This window comes from Carcharodon carcharias, chromosome 25 (genome assembly GCF_017639515.1).
Source record: "Carcharodon carcharias isolate sCarCar2 chromosome 25, sCarCar2.pri, whole genome shotgun sequence".
NCBI lineage: Eukaryota > Metazoa > Chordata > Chondrichthyes > Lamniformes > Lamnidae > Carcharodon > Carcharodon carcharias.
This window is the reverse complement of record NC_054491.1, coordinates 19,627,638-19,646,901: the sequence shown is the minus strand read 5'-3', so window position 1 is coordinate 19,646,901 and position 19,264 is coordinate 19,627,638. Positions and strand designations below refer to the sequence as shown.

Genomic DNA, 19,264 nt, shown 5'->3' with positions numbered 1-19,264 from the left:
AAATATTTATCAGGTGTGGCAGCTGAATATTAATATCGGAGTTTCGATTGTGTGACTTCATATTCACGCTTGTAGGGAAGATCCGCATAGTTCAATCAGTGACACTTTTTTTCGGGTGTTGAGGCTAAATTGCGTTCCTGATTGCCTTCAAAGCAGCTTCGGGCCAGGAATTTGTGATAACGGATTTAAAATAACGAAGTTATATTAATTACTGTTGGTTTTGCATAGGGCGAGGAACGTGACTCGATAAATGCCCGATTGCAGCTGAATGAATCTTAGAGCGCTCCTCCAATAATGCAGCAATGTCAGCGTGAGCTTTGGATAGCAGAGCTGCGACTGAAAAGTGGGAAGCATTAAAATTCCACATAGTCGCAAACAAACAATAGACACCAGCCGACATTCGGCTGCTCAGTATTGGCAGCGTGCTCCTTGGGAATCAGGTACAAGTTGGACTGTACCAGCCACTTCTGAGAAACGTGAGGATATCTTTTTAAAGGTGGGTTTTATTGTCACCCGTGCAGTTCCATTGTGAGGAAACCCCCGTCCCCTGGGCAAAATTATCCTGGGGGAGGAAACAAACTTTATTATCGAGATAGCACAGTATTTGGAAATGAATGATATGCAAGGGGTTTTGGGGGGGGGGGGGGGGGGGGGGAGGAGAGAGAGATAGAATGGGGAGGAAGAGCCTGTGCCAGGATCAAAGATGGCGACCCCGCAGCTGTCACAGGGCGCCAAGGCTGCAACTTTGACGGTCGGTTCCAGCTCTCTGATGTGGACTTGACTAATTCAGAGACGCGAGGGGATGACGTCTCCAATCTGTTGATTTGCTACATGAACACAGAGAGGTGTATGTGTGTGAGTGCGGCGCGTACTGTGAACTGTTTTGTATGCTGCGCTAATAATAGCGTGCATAATTCGGTAAGTACCTCCAGATTGAGGCTGCTGCTGAATGAAAAGACGATTGTATTTATATAAAAAAAGCAAACGTATTTGTTTAGAGAGAGAGAGAGGGAGAAAAAAGGTAATGCAAAACAAAAAAAAAATGCAACTTGCCGGTTTGTGTGATGATTGTAATTGTGTGTTTGACTCTCGGGTTTTTTTCTCTTTTTTTTTGCATTTTGCTTGTTTACAAGCTTGCTGTTTGATTCTTTGTTTGCAGAGAAGATATTTTGTCCAGGAAACTCACTTGGTGGGAAGATACTGGCTTGTATCCCTCAGAAGGTTAGACAGAAACTGGAAAGCAGTGTGAGATACATTTATAACGTGCTTGTTGCGGGAGCTGCCGGTTTCCCTCTTTGTTACCGGGCACTTGGAATTGTAAACCACCCCCCTACACATCCCCCCCCCCCTTTTTTTTTCTCTACACAGATGTGTAATTTCTGTCCCGGTTGCATCTTGAGTCGCAGGGGACGCGGAGTCGTGAGAGCTTTCATTTGGTCCTTTCCGCGGCGGTCAGTATGGAATGGGTCCGGGGTTGTGTGTGTGTGTGTGTGTGTGTGTCTCTCTCTCTCTCTCTCTCTGTTTGTTTTAATGTTGATGGCGGGCTCCCCCGAGTGCTGCGCCCGTTCACAGTGCTGCTCACACCGGCAGAGGGACGTTTGAGAAATCGCTACCGGGATCACCCGCTTCCATCTGGGCAGCGTGAGGCGAGCGGAGGTCGGGGGCTGGGCTTTTAAATCCCTGGTTCTCGGCTTCTGGTTGGCGATATTTTAACTGTCTGTACGTGGGATGGGGAAAGTACCGTTATACACATCTTTCTGCAGACCTTTAATCTCTGACATGCAGGGAGGAATCGTCTTCTGACTTGTAATTCACTTCCTGTGAAATTTGTGATTTCGCCCCCCTCCTCCTCCTCCTATTTGTATTTGTAATGCTTCAGAACTGACGCACCCAATTACATATTCAGAATATTACAATATGGGATCCACGGGGTGTCGAGTGATTTACAGAATCGTGAAAATGGCTTGAAATGGACAAATTCGTCTGGAGCCTTGGAGGAGGTAAAGGCGGAGTGAAGACGAGAAAAGGGGGAGAGGTGAGGCGGGGAAGGGAGGGATATAGGAGAAGGGATGGAGAGAAAGGACAGGAGGAACTGGGAGGGGCGGGGGTACAAAGGGGAGGAACTGGGAGGGGCGGGGGTACGAGAAGGAGGAACTGGGCGGGGCGGGGGTAAGAGGGAGGAACTGCGAGAGGTGAGGGTGACAGAGGGAGGAACTGGGAGGGGCGGGGGTACGAGAGGGAGGAACTGGGAGGGGCGGGGGTACGAGAGGGAGGAACTGGGAGGGGCAGGGGTACGAGAGGGAGGAACTGGGAGGGGCGGGGGTACGAGACGAAGGAACTGGGAGGGGCGGCGCGGGGGTAAGAGGAAAGAACTGCGAGAGGTGGGGGTGACAGAGGGAGGAACTGGGAGGGGCGGGGATAAGAGATGAACTGGGAGGGGCGGGGGTAAGAGAGGGAGGAACTGGGAGAGTTGGGGGCGATAGAGGCCAGGGAGCGAGGGTGACCCAGGTTTCAACGAGTTTGGGTCATTGTATCTGAGACTGAGACCGCTCGGTTGACTGTGCTAATGATCGTGAGCACCTTTTCACACAGACAGGACTTCCGAGCTTAAAATGTTGATTTAAGTGGCAACTGTTTATGCAACAGCCTCTTACCGTTAACATAACACATTGCGGCGTTTTAAAGATGCTTTATCCTTTTAAAAAAACTACATTGGGCTTTCTGACTGCGCTTTTTGCCTTTTTTTAAATCTACCGAATTTATAAAGACAGGTTGCTGTTTAACCAAGTTGTAATATTTCGGAGCTAAACCAAGACATATTTGCGTCACTGTATGGTGAAGTTTATGTAGAGCAGACAGGTGGCAGACTATATTAGTGCGAGGGTTTAAATATTTAGTTGTGCAGTTAATGATGACAATTACAGTAAATGAATTTACTTGTTTAGGAAGGGTGTCTGATTCTTCCATCATTTACTGATTCTGCGTTGGGAGGTCTCTCCACCGGTATCATTAAATTGATTTTATTTTTCGCGCGCGGGTTTTTTTTAAAAGGAATTCCTAAACCTGGTTCACCCCAGAAAATTCGGGAGTGGAAAAGGATTTAGAGGCAGGATAGAGACTCGCTCCAGCTTAACCAGTTTACAAGTCAGTGTTAAAGCTTTGCGTTACGCTGCTTGTACTTCTACATCAATGTTCCCCCGGATAAATGGCACACGCCGATATTCTGGATTGACGGAATTGGCACTGCTGCCTTTTTATTTTAAGTTATAGGCGGGAGTAAGAGATGTAAAGGGGGATTTCCCTTGTCTTTCATAATGATTGCGGCAGGCCCTGTACAGGACACATGTTAATGTGTCATGTATTTCAGACAGAGAGAGCTTCCCCCACCCCGTGGGTAGTTTTTCTACAATGTATCCTATATTCAACCCTTGTGGGATCCGTCTGTGCAATTGGGCGGACCGCATCGGTTGCCCATCTCTGCTGGCGGTGCTTCTGTTGATATTAAATGATTTTTAATCAATTGATTGATTAATTGACAGCGTTTGAAGGGCCGGTGGATTGTGAAGTTGCCCCGCTCCTAAACCCACGGGCACAGGTTTACTCTGATTATCAAGCTGAGACTCTTCCTCGTGTCCGTTTATTAATATAGAGTATTTATTTCACAAGGCTTTGAACATTGTCTGTGCCTCATCATCCCACAATAGTCATTTTCTTAACCATTAGTTATTACTTCCAACACCCCCCCCCCCCCCACCTCGTTGCCCCTCTCACTATCTCCTTTGTTTTCAGACTCAATCTGAGATTTCAGTCTTATCAATTGAGGGGCATGTAAGATTTTCCTTCTACTTTTATATCCATTTGAACTATGAAGAAAATTCTAGATTTTGATCTTCCAAACTTGGATTTTGTTTGGAGAAGCCATATTGAGCTGATTAATAGTTGTGAAGAGCTGGAGGAAGGAGTAATTTGAGATGATGAATCCAGCAGCTGTATCTTACAACACTGCAACATAACATTAGATTAAGGACACTTAGCATTTTGCTACTAACACATTGTGAAAACTAAGGGGGAAATCTCTTGAGATAAGAGGACATTGGTGATCATGGACTTCAACTGGATTGGTCCATGATTATACTTGGCAAAGTACTGCAGTGGTTCTGCCTTCTGCAGTTGGCTGACCAGGAAACTCTCCGCTTCTTACTGCCTGCCATCAGAAGGATTTACAGGCTGATGATCAACCTGCTTAGCTGCATTATAAATGCACCTTATGTGGCCATCAAGTACTGGAGTGGGACTTGAACCCACTTACTGTTCCAGAGGTAGGGATGTTATCACTGCACCACAAGACCCATCAAGATAATATACTGCAGTAATACACTAAATAGTGACAGTGATGGATGTTGTGGTCATCTTATTTACTCTTCGCAATTCTTTAAATGTCTGATCCAAAAAAGGAAGAATGATCAGATAATTATTGTTTATTACATTTGTATGGAATTTTCAGAAACAGGCCATTCAGCCCAACAGGTCTATGCTAGTGCTTTGCTTTGTTGTGAACTACCTCCTATCTCGTCTTTATTTCATTCTCAGCATATTCTTCTATTCCCTTCCTCCTTCATAGACTTATCGAGTTTCCCCTCGAATGCATCTATCTATTCACCTCAACCACTGTGGTAGTGAATCCCAGTCCGTTCTCCCATAAACTCGTCCTGTTCTGTGTTAATTAGTTCAAATGTATCATCAAAATTATGGAAAGAAGAGTATGTCTCCCTTTGTTTTGTATACATGCATGCAGAATTATCTTCAAATTTAAAATACTGATCGTATTTCTCAGCTTTTCAATGTCATATCAAGTCTTTTTTTTTGCAGTTTTCTGACCTGTAGCTTCTTTCTCTGTTCCTTAATGTTTCCCCCATTTCAGTTACTTTTTACTGCCTCAGCCATTCGTTTACTCCCCACGATCCTCACTTCCAAGGCGAGGATGCAGGGTCATTTTACATGAGTGCTGTGAAAATGTAATTCATCTAACTCTATCGGCATAACCTGCAATTGCTCTGTCCCTCATGATTACCTAGCTCCCAGTTCTGTCCTCATTATTCCAAACCAAGTTAGAAAACCATGTCAAAAACAAAAATACCTGGAAAAACTCAGAAGGTCTGACAGCATCTGCGGAGAGCAACACAGTTAACGTTTCGAGTCCGTATGACTCTTCAACAGAACTGTTTTTGTTTTGGATTTCCAGCATCCGCAGTTTTTTGCTTTTAGAAAACCGTGTGCCTGACTATCTGCTCCCATGGGTAAGACTCTCTGCTGGATGTTTGAAGTTGGAAAAAATACTGCTTATTGAATGATTTGACTCCGATGCGATACACCTTGTGGTTGAATAGCTGCAGGTGCTTTCTTTCTCGGCTAGCATATAAAGTGCCGTACCGGAGCATGTCTAGCACCTGTCGAAAGGAGACAAAGGAGCAGCAAGACAGATTCCAAGTGTAAATTGAATGATCCATGAAAAAAGATTGGGAGAGGTTAAGTTCCCCCCATTTGGAAAAAAAAGGTTAAGAAAGACCCTCTCTCATAAAATATAAAATGTCTCATACTTTAGTGAAAAGTGAAAACTAGAATACTGTAAATTGCAAATAGATCAGGGAACTTGAATGCAAATGAGTGAGAAGCCAGTTTTGTGCAGTTGCTCAAAGATTTATTTATTCAAGACAATTGGAATTATCGACCCAGTTATGTGATAGAAGCAACAACATTGGGTTTATTTAAAATATTTAAGTATTTTCAGTTAAAGTAAGTTAAGACTTGCATTTATATAGTGTCGTTCTTGACCTTATGATGTTCCAAGGTGCTTTGCAGTCAAAAGTATTTTTTGAAGTGTAGTCACTGTTACAATATAGGGTCATTGACTATTTTCAAGGCAGAGGTAGATGATGGACTAACAAGGGAGTCCAAGGGTATCGGGAGTAGACAGGAATGTGGAGTTGAGGCCACAATTGGATCAGCCATGATCTTATTGAATGGAGGAGCAGGTTTGAGGGGTCTAATGGCCTAACCCCCCTCATTCGTATGTTCGTATTATATGGAATAAAGTTCGTGTTGTGGAGGAGGGAGTTTTGAGATCTCTTTCTCAACCAAAACCTTTCTACCTTTGTATGTTGGATTAACAATTTAGTTGGGAGCGTGGTTTATGAATTGGTCCTGGTTATTTCTGTACTGAGTGAAGACAATCTAGGTTTTTGAGGGATTATTTTGGCATCAGCTGAGACATTGTTCTAAAAGGACTAGCGTGGTGAGATCCTTGCAATATGCTTTGTTGGTGATCATTGCACTTGCATTTCTTTGTGTGCAGTCGACTTATTTATGCTGGACAATAGTACTTGAACAGGAAGTTGAAAGGTTTGGCATGAAGTACGTGAGGGGTGGGGGGAGGGGGTGATCAGAGTGAGGACTCCAGAGGTTTTTTGCGACAGTATCACTGTTAATTGCAACATTGCTATTATTTTGAAAGTAATATAAAGATTTGAGGATACAAATTTAGGGACGGAGGTTTCTTTGTAACGTGATGAACTCGTGTGGAATAACGGATGCTTATCCGTTTAGTACAATGTAGAACGTAATGATAAAATGAGCTTCTAAACCAGGAGTTCTTTTATGTGCACCAGCTGTACTTCCGAGGTGTCTTACTGCCTTGAAACAAATAGTTTTGAGGAAGAAATTTAAACACAGTGTAGTATCTTGGCTAGTGAGACAACAAATCTTTCACAAGCTCCGTGACTCAAAGTGACCAGTGGATTTTATATATCACGAGTCAATGACCTCTTCTAATGGACGTCTATGTAGGATGTTTCTCTACATTGTGTTCCTTTGTAAGTAAATTACAGCTTGTGCTCTAATGAAAGGCTGTTCTCATTTGTCTCGAAATTAGAAATTCTTTCTATTCTATTGCAGTCCGTGCTGCCTAGTGTTATTGGAAATGCTTGTGTAAATATTGATTCATTGTCTCTGGACACTTGAATAAAGCAATGGTGGATATGAAACCATTTACATGAACATGCAACTCTTATCCAGTGCAGTGGTTTAACTATTACTTGTGTTTATAAAGTGCCTTATTACACTCCGAAGCACTTCACAGACAATTAGGTTATGTTGGATAAACATGACACACCCATTTTATGTACACCAATGTATCAAACTTCAACCACTTGCATTTATATAGCACCTTTTAATGTAGTAAATGTCAAGCACTTCACAGGAGGGCTATCAAACAAGGTTTGACACTCCACATGTAAGGTGATATTGTAACTGACGACTAAAAGCTTGGTCAGAAGTTGGGTCTAAGCAGTCCCTTGGAAGCAGAGAGATTTAAGAAGAGAATCCAGAATTTAGGGCCCAAACAGCTGAAAGCATGGCCACCATTTGTAGGGCATTTAAGATCGGGAATGCACAAGAGGTTCGAGTTGGAGGAGCACCTTAGAGAATTGAAGGGCTGGAGGAGGTTATAGAGTTGTGCAGAACCATGGCATGGAGGGATTTGAAAATGAGAATTTTCTTTAACTAGTGATGTGAATGATGAATTCCTCATGATGTTGGCTGAGGTTGGAATGCTGACCAGGCCACTTGAGAAAATTTCTGATCTACTCTTGAGTAGTTCTAGGTCGTTGGGTCTCAGTTTAACATTCTGACATATCAGGTGCTCAAAAGGTTTGGAATAGAGCTTGGACGAACAACCTTCTGACTCCCAGCAGAGAGTTTGGGTTAGTTGGAAGCAGACTTGAGGTTGGTAAAATGTTTTAGCTAAATCAGAGTTACAGTCGCATATAGTACAAAGTTGGATAGATTTTATGTGCAGTTAGCAGGATTGATGAGTGTTTCCTTTGCACCAAGATAAAAGCAAGATACTGTAGATGCTGGAAATCTGAAACAAACAGCAGGAAAGACTCAGGTCTGACAGCATCTGTGGAGAGGAATACAGTTAATGGTTCGAGTCCGTATGACTGATGAAGAGCCATATGGACTCAAAACATTAACTGTATTCCTCTCTGCAGATGCTGTCAAACCTGCTGAGTTTTTCCAGCTATTTTTGTTTTTGTTTCTTTTGCACTTAACTGGTACAAGCTAGGCTTCTGATAGTCTTCAATTGTTCTCTTTAGAGCAGAGAAGGTCAAGGGGTTATTTAATAATCTTCAAATCATGAGGGGTTTTGTTGAGTAACTAAGGAGATTCTGTTTCTATTGGCAGGAGTGTCGGTAACCAGAGGGCACAGATTTTGCATAATTAGCAAAAGAACCAGAGGGAAGATGAGAAATAGTTTAATTCAGTGAGTTGTTGTGATCTGGAATGTGATGCCTGAAAGGCTGGTGGAAGCAGATTCAATAGTAACTTTCAAAGGTGAATTGGAAATATGCTTGGAAAGGAAAAATGTATAGGGCTGTGGAGAAAGCAGGGGAGAAGGTTTAATTAGTCAGTTCTTTCAAAGAAAAGACATGGGGTGAATGGCCTCCTTCTATCTTGTACTATTCTATGAAACTTGATGCTTGGAAAGCTTGTTTTGTTCAGTGACTAAAGGACATATTGCTAATCAAGTCTGTTAGTAATTGCAACTGGATGTGATAGAATTGTGTGCTGAATGCCACTTGGATTTAGTTCTGTTAGTACTAGTATGCTTAACATGTTACATTTCTAATGTTGTGTGTGTTTTGAGTTTAGTAGTTCCATTTCTCACCCCACCATCAGTATCAACCATTGGCTGTTTTCCTATCTTAATCTTCCTTTGTGGGCTCTGGAGTGGATGATACAAGGAATTCAGGCTGATTAGTAGTCCAACAGGCTGCAACACAAACTCTCCTTCTATGGCCAATATCATATTTTTATACCAGCGCAACAAGTCCTAATATGGGAGGGTTGTATGGGCTCCCACAAACTGTACGAGAAGGAAGGAGCCAGAGAATTGTGTAGGAGAGCGGGTGAGGGCTAACCTACAGAATTCTAGTTTGCTGCTGGATATTGACCCAGAATTCAGATTGTGCTTTGCCATCATTTACTGGGAGTATTTTGGCGTGGGATTTGAGCCCTGCACCATCTGACTCTGAGGCAGGAATGCTCCCACTGAACATAAGGTTTACTCCATCAACAGCTGGTGTTGCACAGTCAAAGAAACTGCTTGAGCCTTTAGTTCATGGGGTTTGATGAAATATTACTGCTTTGAATTTTAATTTTTCTTTCAGTTATTATGTTGTTGCAAATATTTGAGTGTCACTTTGAAGACACACAGTCCCATGTTTTTTTTTAAATAACTTATTCATGGGATGTGAGTGTTGCTGGCAAGGCCTTTATTACCTATCCATAATTACCTTCAAGAAGCTGGTGGTGAGCCATGTTCTTGAGCTGCTGTAGTCCACATAGTGAAGGTACACCCACAGGGTCTTTAGGGAGAGTGTTTCAGGATTTTGACCCAGTAATGAAGGAACAGGACAACACTTGGTGGTATTCCTGTGTGCCTGTTGCATCTTGTCCTTTATGGGTGGTTGAGTTTTTAGGTTGGGAAGGTGCAGTCATGGTATCAGTTCTGAGGCGTTTTACACCTCCTCTAGCAGTCCAGAACATACATAAACAGTCACCTTGATAGTGCATCCCCACTTTTGAGGGAGTCTGAAACTCAGGATCATAAATGTAAGATAGTCACTAATAAATCCAATGAGGATTTTGGGGAGAAACGTCTTTATCTAGAGTGGTGAGAATGTGGAACTCGCCACTGAGTATTTGAGGCAAATGGCATAATGCATTTACGGGAAAGCTGGATAAGTATGTGGAAGAGAAAGAAAGAGAAGAATATGTTGATTAGGTTAGATGGAGTGGGGGAGGCTCATGTAGAGAGTAAACAGCAGCATGGACCAGTTGGGCCAAATGGCCTGTTTGCCCTATTAATGCCATGCATTGTAATTCTGTATTGCTGATGACTCCACACCTTTCCTCCGTTACATAATGAAAGTTTCTAGCTAGTGTGCTGCGATCCATCCATGATCTAAATGGGTCAGATTCACAAGTGCAAGTAGCCACATCGCCAACATAAAGTGAGCAAGAAACAGCCTGAACGCTAATAGAAAAAGACTCTGGGATTGAAGGTTGATCTAAAGACATATTCCATGTGGTGAGAGTGTAATCATGAGTTGGACTGCGTACAGACCTTGGCGAGTTGTTCTACTCAAGAACATTTGGCTTTGACAAGCCAAGTGTTAGCAACCAATGTGGAGCCAATTGGAATCGAGCCATATCAAATTACTGAAATTAAAGGTGCCAATGGAAATCAGCAGTTGATTCTTAACTATTTAGATTCAAGTTTTATGTTACACTTTAGTGCATGAAGAACAAAAATACAAATAGCCGAATCATAGGCTACTGGGATGCCATTCAGCCCTTCATGCTGGTGCTGGCAGCCTGAAAGCGATCCAATGAATCCCACTTTCATGTTCTTTTCTCATAACACGGCATTTCATTCTCCTTCTTAAGTATATATAATTTGGAAAGTTTTCCTGAATCTGCTTCCACCATTCTTTCAGGCAGTACATCCTGTATTATCAAAACGTGCTGCTTTTTTTTTAAAAAAAAAGAGGCGCCTCATCTTGCCTCTGTTTCTGCCATTGAATTTCAATCAGTGTTTTCTGGTTACTGGCAACATCTGCCGCCACCCCCCATCCCCCAGTTTTTTATTAGCTACATCATCAAAACCCTGAAATTTTGTAGGTGTTTATGAAATCACCCCTGAAATTTACTTGCAGTAATTCAAATGCTGCTGCAAGATCTCCTGGTTTGTATTACAGTGGGTCAGCACCACAAACATCCCTCTCCCTACCCCTCCACCTCATCTTGGTGCTCTCTTGTGCACTTCCCTTTTGTTATAAGATGTTGGGTGTAGCTCGGTAGGTCTTACTAAGGCATTTGTAGTCTTAGGTACTTCAACAGTAAGCATTTGTTAACTACTACAAGCTCTATACATAGGTAGAGCAAAGGTCCAAGCTACGAGCTGTCTCCATGATTGCTTCTACACCCAGCTCTGCCCAATACTACACTTAGCACTCGGTGCGGGTCATGTGTTCTCTTACATTGCTGTGTGGGTGGAACTGAGCTCAGTTCCACCTTAACCCTTTATGTGCCAGACCCTTGCATGACACTTTGCTCTTGCCCTCCTTTTTGCTCTCGTCCTCACGCAGGGTTACAACGGTCTAAATTGTAAATGTTAATTCTTCCTGTTTATTTCTCTACACATTTACTAACTTGCACTCTGTTGATACCATGCTTCAGCAATCAAATTACCACCATGCTTTGTCCCATGGAAATTTGAAATAATTAATCTCCGCTATCAAAGTTTATCAAGGATAGTGATCATATTGGCTGGTAATTAATTTAGGGAGATGGAAGGTTTCGCCTAGTACTGCATCAGGGAATACAACAGGCTAGTAAATAACCTTCACGAAAAACATTTGTCACCATGGATTAAGTACTATATTTGTGGCTATATTGATTTATGACTAAAGCACTTAATGTTCTATAGTAGAGTACATGATAAACAATAACCAGGGCTTAGGAAGAATTCTACAGGGGGAAATAAGGAAAGTCTAACAGAGTTTTGGGAGTTTGATTAAAGAGCCGTATTGAACAACTGTTAGAAAATAACATAAGTATTTTTTTAGGAAAGACTGCATTGCATGTTCACTTTTTAGTTGCAGCTTTCCGAGGTAGGGAAGGTTGAGGCCATGCAGGGATTCGAAAACAAGGATGAGAATTTTAAAATGGAGGTGTCGCTGGAATGGGAGTCAATGTAAGTCAGCAAGGGCAGGGAGTGATGAGTGAATGGAACTTTGTTGAAGATAGGATATGGGCAGTGGAGTTTTGAGTGATCGGAGTTTGTTTAACATAAATGTCCCCAGGCATAGCACAAATGGGCTGATAGAACAAAGGTCATAGGCTCGGAATCATACGACAAGAAACTCCCCTGCTGACTCCCCATAGCCTATCCACCATCTACAAGGCACAAGTCAAGAGTGTGATGGAATACTCCCCACTTGCCTGGATGAGTGCAGCTCCCACAACACTCAAGAATGTTTGACACCATCCAGGACGAAGCAGCCTGCTTAATTGGCACCGCATCCACAAACATTCACTCCCTTCACCACCGACACACAGTAGCAGCAGTGTACACCATCTACAAGATGCACTGCAGGAATTCACCAAGGCTCCTCAGACAGCACCTTCCAAACCCATGATTGCTACCATCTAGAAGGATAAGGGCAGCAGATAGATGGGAACATCACCACCTGGAAGTACCCCTCCAAGTCACTCACCATCCTGACTTGGAAATATATCACTGTTCCTTCACTGTCGCTGGGTCAAAATCCTGGAACTCCCTCCCTAACAGCACTGTGGGTGTGCCTACACCAAAGGGACTGCAGTGGTTCAAGAAGGCAGCTCACCACCGCTTTTTCAAGAGCAATTAGGGATGGACAATAAATGCTGGCCCAGCCAGCGAAGCCCACATCCTGTGAATGAATAAAAAAAGAGATATTAAGAAATATGACCAAAGAAGAGTGCTTTCAAAGTAGGGGGAGGTGGAGTGATTTAGGATGAAACTCTAGATTTTAGGAGTTTAGTGCCTGAAGGCTCTGCTGCCAGTGGTGTGGTTTGAGGTCAGGGTTCGACTACGGGGTGCGGTGGGAGGGTTGGTGCTGGGAGAGAGACACAGGGTGATGAGTGCACAAGAAGCCTGAGACAGTGGAGTGTTTAAGGGATTGGGGGCAAATAAGGCTGAAGTAGATGCAGAAATAAGATAGGGATGGAATCATGTACGGACTTGGAAACAAAGGCAAAGATCTTAATCTTAATCTATTGGCATTGGGGAACAGGGAGTCTGTAACTGATGGAGACCAGAACTTGCTATCATTTCATTCAAGTGAAAAATGAGTATAAAAATAATTGACTCTTGTTTCCTTATCCCTGCAGGTAATTGAACATCTCTGTGTAACAAACAGCCAGAGACAGCCTAATGAGTTGGTCCAGTGTACAGCAGATTGGTGGATTTGATTAAAAATGGGATTAATAAAGCTTCAGAACCCCAGCCATCCCTCGGCGCTCCTTCACAAAGCCAACCAGATGCGACTTTTGGGGACTCTGTGTGATGTGGTTATTCTTGTGGATAGCCAGGAATTCCATGCTCATCGGACTGTCTTGGCTTGCACGAGCAAGATGTTTGAAATTTTGTTTCTTCGCAACAGTCAGCATTACACCTTGGACTTCCTTTCACCAAAGACTTTCCAGCAGATTCTCGAGTATGCTTACACTGCCACACTCCAGGCAAAAGTTGAAGACTTGGATGATCTGCTGTACGCAGCCGAGATACTGGAGATAGAGTACTTGGAGGAACAGTGCCTGAAGATTCTAGAGACTATTCAGGCAACAGATGATAATGATGCAGAAATGACCGTCACTGAAGATGAGGATGGAGGGAAGGCCAGGTTTAATAAGAATATACTGGTTACAAAGCAACTTTCTGGTGAAGAGGCTGGTTATGCTACTAACCAAGCTGTACCAGGCAGGACGATGGAAGAACAAAGTCCTTCTGTCTCCACTTCATTTGGACTTTCAGCAATGAGCCCCACCAAAGCTGCTGTAGATAGTCTTATGAGTATTGGACAGTCAATTATACAAGGTTCTTTGCAACAAGCCTCAGCAGATGAAGCATTCGCTGCTGGCGACAGGCATCCCATGCTAACTGAAGTCAAGCATGAAGTGATGCAAGTGGAGGAGGCCTCTAGTCCCAGGACAGGCGAATCTGGCTCTTCAGGGGGTGATAAGATATCTGATGCAGATAGGTACAAGGAAGGCCCTGGTACGCCAACACGAAGCAGTGTTATCACCAGTGCCCGTGAACTGCACTACGTCCGTGAAGAGAACTCAGGAGAGCAACCTCACGAGGCAGGACTGGGCATACAAATGGGAATGGAGAGCAACTCCAATGTGCAGGGTGAGAAACATGCCACCTTGTACCCTGTCCAATTCAACCGCAGAACTGATGGCCTGTTGGAGGTGCCTACTTCTTTATCCTCTGCTCTCCACGTGCAGCCAACACTCTCTGTTGCTATGGACTTTACTGGTTACGGAGGGCTTCTGCCTCAAGGCTTCATTCAGAGGGAGCTTTTCAACAAACTGGGTGAACTCGCAGTGGGCATGAAGACTGAGAATAGGTCCACCAGTGAGAGGTGTAACGTTTGTGGCATGGAACTATCAGACAATGAAGCCATCGAGCAGCACAGGTAAAGATATCACATCACCTCTTTTTGTGGAAAGTGGGGTTCTTCATCCAGTGACATGGCACCCAATCACTCTATTGCACTATTCCTATTATTGGGTGTTGGGCAAAGGGAGCTGGTAAGAGGTTGGAAGCAGGAAAGCTGAGAAATAGTCTTTGTTACGGACTTTAAGATTTTTAAAGACTCCTTTTCCCCCATCTTTTCTGTCGTTGTATTTTGTCCACAAACTGTCTATCTGGTCCCATTTTCCTGCTCGCTGTCTGTGGTCTTTTAATTTTCCTGTTTTACAAGCAGCTGTCTAATTCTTTATGAACTCTACCTACATGCTTTGTAGCACAGAACTCAACGCTCTAACTAGCTCCTGTGCAAGAAGAACTCTTTTACCTAACTTGCCTGTTTAATTCTTTTTGCGATTTTTCTCACAAGTCATGCTCTCTTGTGCAGTTCCCAACCAGTGGAGGTTGAGATGGACAAACTTCTTTCTAAAATAAAAATGAAAGATTTTCTTCTTAATGGGAGACACTTGCATGGATTGGGCAGGAGAGGCTCAGGACTGACAGGCCTACTCCTGTTTCAATGATCTCATTGACATTAAGCTTGGTGTGGTAGCAGATTAATGAAAGATGGAAGTAAGTGTAAAGCACTGTGTATAACATGAAAAATAAACCACGTATATATCCCTTGAATGGAGTAGAAAAGGCAAAAAATGCAGTGGAAGGAGTCTTCCCAGACTTGAGGATTGGTAAGTCCAACCAAGTCAGCATAATTATTAAAGCTTAGAAAGTGTGCAGCAACATTGGCAAACCCCTGTGCATTACAAATTGCAGGATGTCATGATGAAATTGAACTGGGCTCTGGGTGGAGTGCACATTGAGTACTGTGTCCTGTTGTGTTTGAACAATAAAGGGAAGGTTAAAGTGGCAGAAGCAATTCCATGAAGAACACGATGCTAATTCCTGTTGTCAAAGGTATGGGTAATGAAGAAAGACCAAAGAGACTCTAGCTTTTCAACTCTGAAAGGAGTCATTCGAGTGGTGATCATAGTGGTGAATAATTTAGTATATGGCCTGGGAATGGTGATTCTGCAATGCTGCTTGTGAATTAAGTATGGGAACGGGACAAAGGTGATATTAGCAAAAGGTAACTTTAGGACTGACACCAAGAGATTCTTCCCCCAGATATTGATCGATGTGAAGAATGTCCTAATATGGTGTTACCAGCTAAGTGTGTATGTATTTGAGAAATAATTGGATGCTACAACGGTGGGCAGTGTAGTTGGTTGGAGGGGTGTGGTGGTGGGAATTGTAGAAGCTTCTAGATAGATGAATTAATGATCTGAATGATCTTCCTCATCCATAATTATCCTCCTTTAAAATTGTTTCTGCTCGTGGGGTTCCCTAGGATGAGTGAATGTAATGGAGACTGTCCATCACTGCTTAGTCCACCTGTGTTTGAAAGCAGGGTAACCCTCAACTTGACTAGAGCGGTGTCAAAGGAGATCCAATGGAGTAATATGAAATGCAACTATTGGTTTGATAATTATTTAGGGAAGGCTGTGCCAGTAGAAAGTATGTGTACATTGAAGGATGTTGGTCGTGTTAGTGAACAGCAGAGTGTTGCATTGTTGTTCAGACAAGATTCTGAGATTCTTGACACAGATAGTGTTTAGAAGCAATGGCACTTTCCTCCTGATGCTGATCAAATTTCTCTCCCAATCTTATGCAATAACAGGATAGACAATGTTGCCATTAGGATTTCAGTCTGTCACTGTATAACACTCAGGTACAGTCCTGGTGGGCACAAGGTTTTTTAATTCATTTATGGGATGTGGACTTCGCTGGCTAGGCCAGCATTTATTGCCCTTCCCTAATTGCCCTTGAGAAGGTGGTGGTGAGTTGCCTTTTTGAACCAGTGCCGTCCGTGTGGTATAGGTATACCCACAGTGCTGTTAGGGAGGGAGTTCCAGGATTTTGACCCAGTGACAGTGAAGGAATGGCAACATATTTCCAAGTCAGGATGGTGGGTGGCTTGGAGGGGAACTTCTAGGTGGTGGTGTTCTCATGTATCTGCTGCCCTCATCCTTCTAGATGGTAGTGGTTGTGGGTTTGGAAGGTGCTAAGGAGCCTTGGTGAATTTCTGCAGTGCATCTTGTACATGGTACACAATGAATGTCCCTGGTGGGGTGAGTGAACGTTTGTGAATGGGGTGCCAATCAACTGCTGCTTTGTCATGGATGGGGTATAGTTCTGTTGGTGCAGGGCCTGTCAAGCTGCTTGAGTGTTGGTCCATGGTCTGTCATTGTATAAAAATGGGGTACAGTCCAGGTGGGTCCTGGGTCTATCACTGTGTAAGAATGGGGCATAGTACTGGTGGGTACAGGATTGGTCACTAGAACAGGAGCAAAATTAATTGGTGAATTGAGGTTTACCTAGTAATAAGTGAAGGAGATTTGGATATTTCTGGAGCAAGCTGTCTTTTTAAAATATTAGTAATGGTTTGAGAAAGCTAATATAGACAGAGGGGGAGAGAATTGGGGAGGGAGGTATCCACTGTTTCAAATATGCCCTTTCACTTACTACTTCACCACCCTCCAATGTCACTCTGCCTTCCTCCAACAACCACATTTGTCCAATAAAATATTTCTTGGAGTACAGGTCTGTTGAATGAAAAATTCTAATGGAAACTTTGACTCCAGACAGACGCTCTGTCTATTTTACTGACAAATGTGTTTCAGCAGCTTGGCATTGGCCAGCACTAGCACCTCTCAGTCTTAAACAGCACAGCTTCTGCAAGTGCTCTCACTGCACCAGTGTGACACTTCTATTTCGTTAGGGCAGCAGGAGAGCAGTCTTCTGAGGCTACAGCTCAGGTATGTTTAAGAAGTTTAACTCTGCCCTACCATAACCAAACCTAACAAGTTATGGTGACTATTAAGTGCCTCAAACGTAAAGTATTGTCTTCCCCAGTATTAACATTGTGCACCACAGATGGGTGGGTGGGGGGTGGGGGGGGAGGGGGGGGGGTGAGGGTGTGGCGGGGGGGGTGGGGGTGGGGGGGGTGGTGCTGAATGGCCTCCTTCTGTGCTATCCAGCTCTGATTCAGTCATGCCTCTACCCATGGAGGCCAAGTAAGTTTTTAAAAGTCATTTGTGCATATCCCCAGAGGTAATCTTCAGAGGTTGTCAGATCCCTCCACCTGACACCTGGCTGAAATTGCAGGTAGAACGTGGTGTGTGGTGACAAAGGGTTGAAACCCTGGGCTGCCTCTTGGCAGAGCATATCGCTGCATTGCACCAGAGAGACGTCGGATGTGGGTTTCATCCCTCCCCAAACTATGTAGCTCTTTTTGACTCATCTGCAGAGGTTGCAAGACCTTTTTCCGCTGGATTAGTGAAGAATTTTGAAGAGAAAAGGCACCCATCTCACCAGGTGCACTACTGTACAATCAACTCAGTTGAAAACTGTAAGCTGGGCACCAAGTTCCTCTCCTGGGGTTGAGGAAGAGATGTCGGCGGAAGGCGAGGGCATTATATTCTTTCCCCAAACTGACAAAGAAGTCTTTCTTTGCTTTAAAAGTTGGCAAGCTTTTCTGTTGTTAATTCAGGTTGGCTGGGGGTTAGTGGGGAGCTGCGATGTCCAAGCTGGTTGGTAAAGCCCACTTTCAGGTTGGCTTTCCTTGCCCCTGGAATGTCCAGCGGCTAAGATCTTAGTGAAGTGGTAGTGCTTCTTTTCCCTGACTGTAAGTGTCTTTGTTTCATTTATTTTGTTCTTTGTTTTGTTACCAAGGGTGACAGTGCAAGGCAGCTGAACCGACAATGTTCAAAATAAACAGTGCCCTAATTTGGAATCCAGTAAGTGTAGTTGCCAAGGGATGAATCATGGCAAAAAAGAGATGACTCCTACTTGTGATAGTCTGGACGTGGCTATTGGTGTGATTACCCACTCAACAGTATCTCACTGGGAACAGTTAAAACAGTGTGTGTGTGTCCATTGGGAATGGTATTTACTAGACCTAAATCTAGTTATATTAGTGAGTATCCCTCAAGGTTGTATTGGGCCAGGTGGGTTGCAATCAACCAGGATCATCTTCAATGACAGGACAGGCTTGAAGGGCTGAATGGCTTACTCCTATTCCTATGTAGCTCATTAGATGTAGTTGTCAGTATACCACCTCAGGATGGCATCTCACTAGTCTGAGTGACTTTGCATATGAGTTAAACCATGAGTTTCGCACTAACATGAAACCTGAACTATTGCAGCAATGGAAAATGTAGCAGTGGAGCTGACATTTTCATTTTTGAAATGAAAAATCACCATTTAAGAGAGTAATTGGCAGAGGACCCCTACTGGCAACAGGGAAATCAGAATTTACTGTGTAAAGAAACAAGTATGCCATCGATTTTCATTTAAAAAAAAAACCCTCAATGGTTATGATCTGGATGGTACTCCCTGAAAAGGTGTTGGAACTGGATTAACTAGTAACTACAGAAGTTAATTGGATATACATTTAAAAAGCAAAATGCATCCAAGGCTATGGGGAAAGAGCAGGGATGTGGAACTAATTGAATAGTTCTTTCAAAGAGCTAGCAAAGACATGATGGGCTGAATGGCCATCTGTGCTGTAAGATTCTACTCCTGACCTGTTTAGTCAGTGGTTTCGATATGCTAGACTGTTGTGGTTGTAAAAGTACAAATTAAGTTACATGCACTGGATACTTGCCTGAAGATGCTGCTTTATGAGAACTATACAGTCCATTCTGCATGTGCAATCTCTGCTGTTGATAATTTCCAGATTTTGAAAGACGTTCATTCGAGGAAGCAGCCCCCAAACCTACTCCCTCCCTTCTTAATCTTCTCCCCCCCCACCCCCACCCCTGCCACCATTCCCTTCCCTCTCTTTCACTGCTCAACTTATTAGTGGCACCTGGTAATGGAACCTCATAATCGAAACCAGCATTTTCC

General features: G+C 43.5%; 1 protein-coding gene across 5 annotated transcripts in view; it reads left to right on the top strand.

The window, feature by feature from the left end:
• Nucleotides 1–833: 833 nt before the first annotated feature.
• Nucleotides 834–19,264, top strand: part of zbtb16a (zinc finger and BTB domain containing 16a) — a 258,249-nt gene continuing 239,818 nt past the window's right edge. For 3 of the 5 annotated variants that reach the window (XM_041174105.1, XM_041174109.1, XM_041174104.1), the window contains exons 1-2: nt 834–918; nt 12,997–14,306. In XM_041174105.1, coding sequence (XP_041030039.1) covers nt 13,084–14,306 — 1,223 coding nt within the window. In that variant the 5' untranslated portion in view covers nt 834–918; nt 12,997–13,083. Of the gene's footprint in view, nt 919–1,381; nt 1,452–1,954; nt 2,001–12,996; nt 14,307–19,264 lie in introns of those variants that run through there. The other 2 variants (XM_041174106.1, XM_041174108.1) reach the window with 2 other exon arrangements.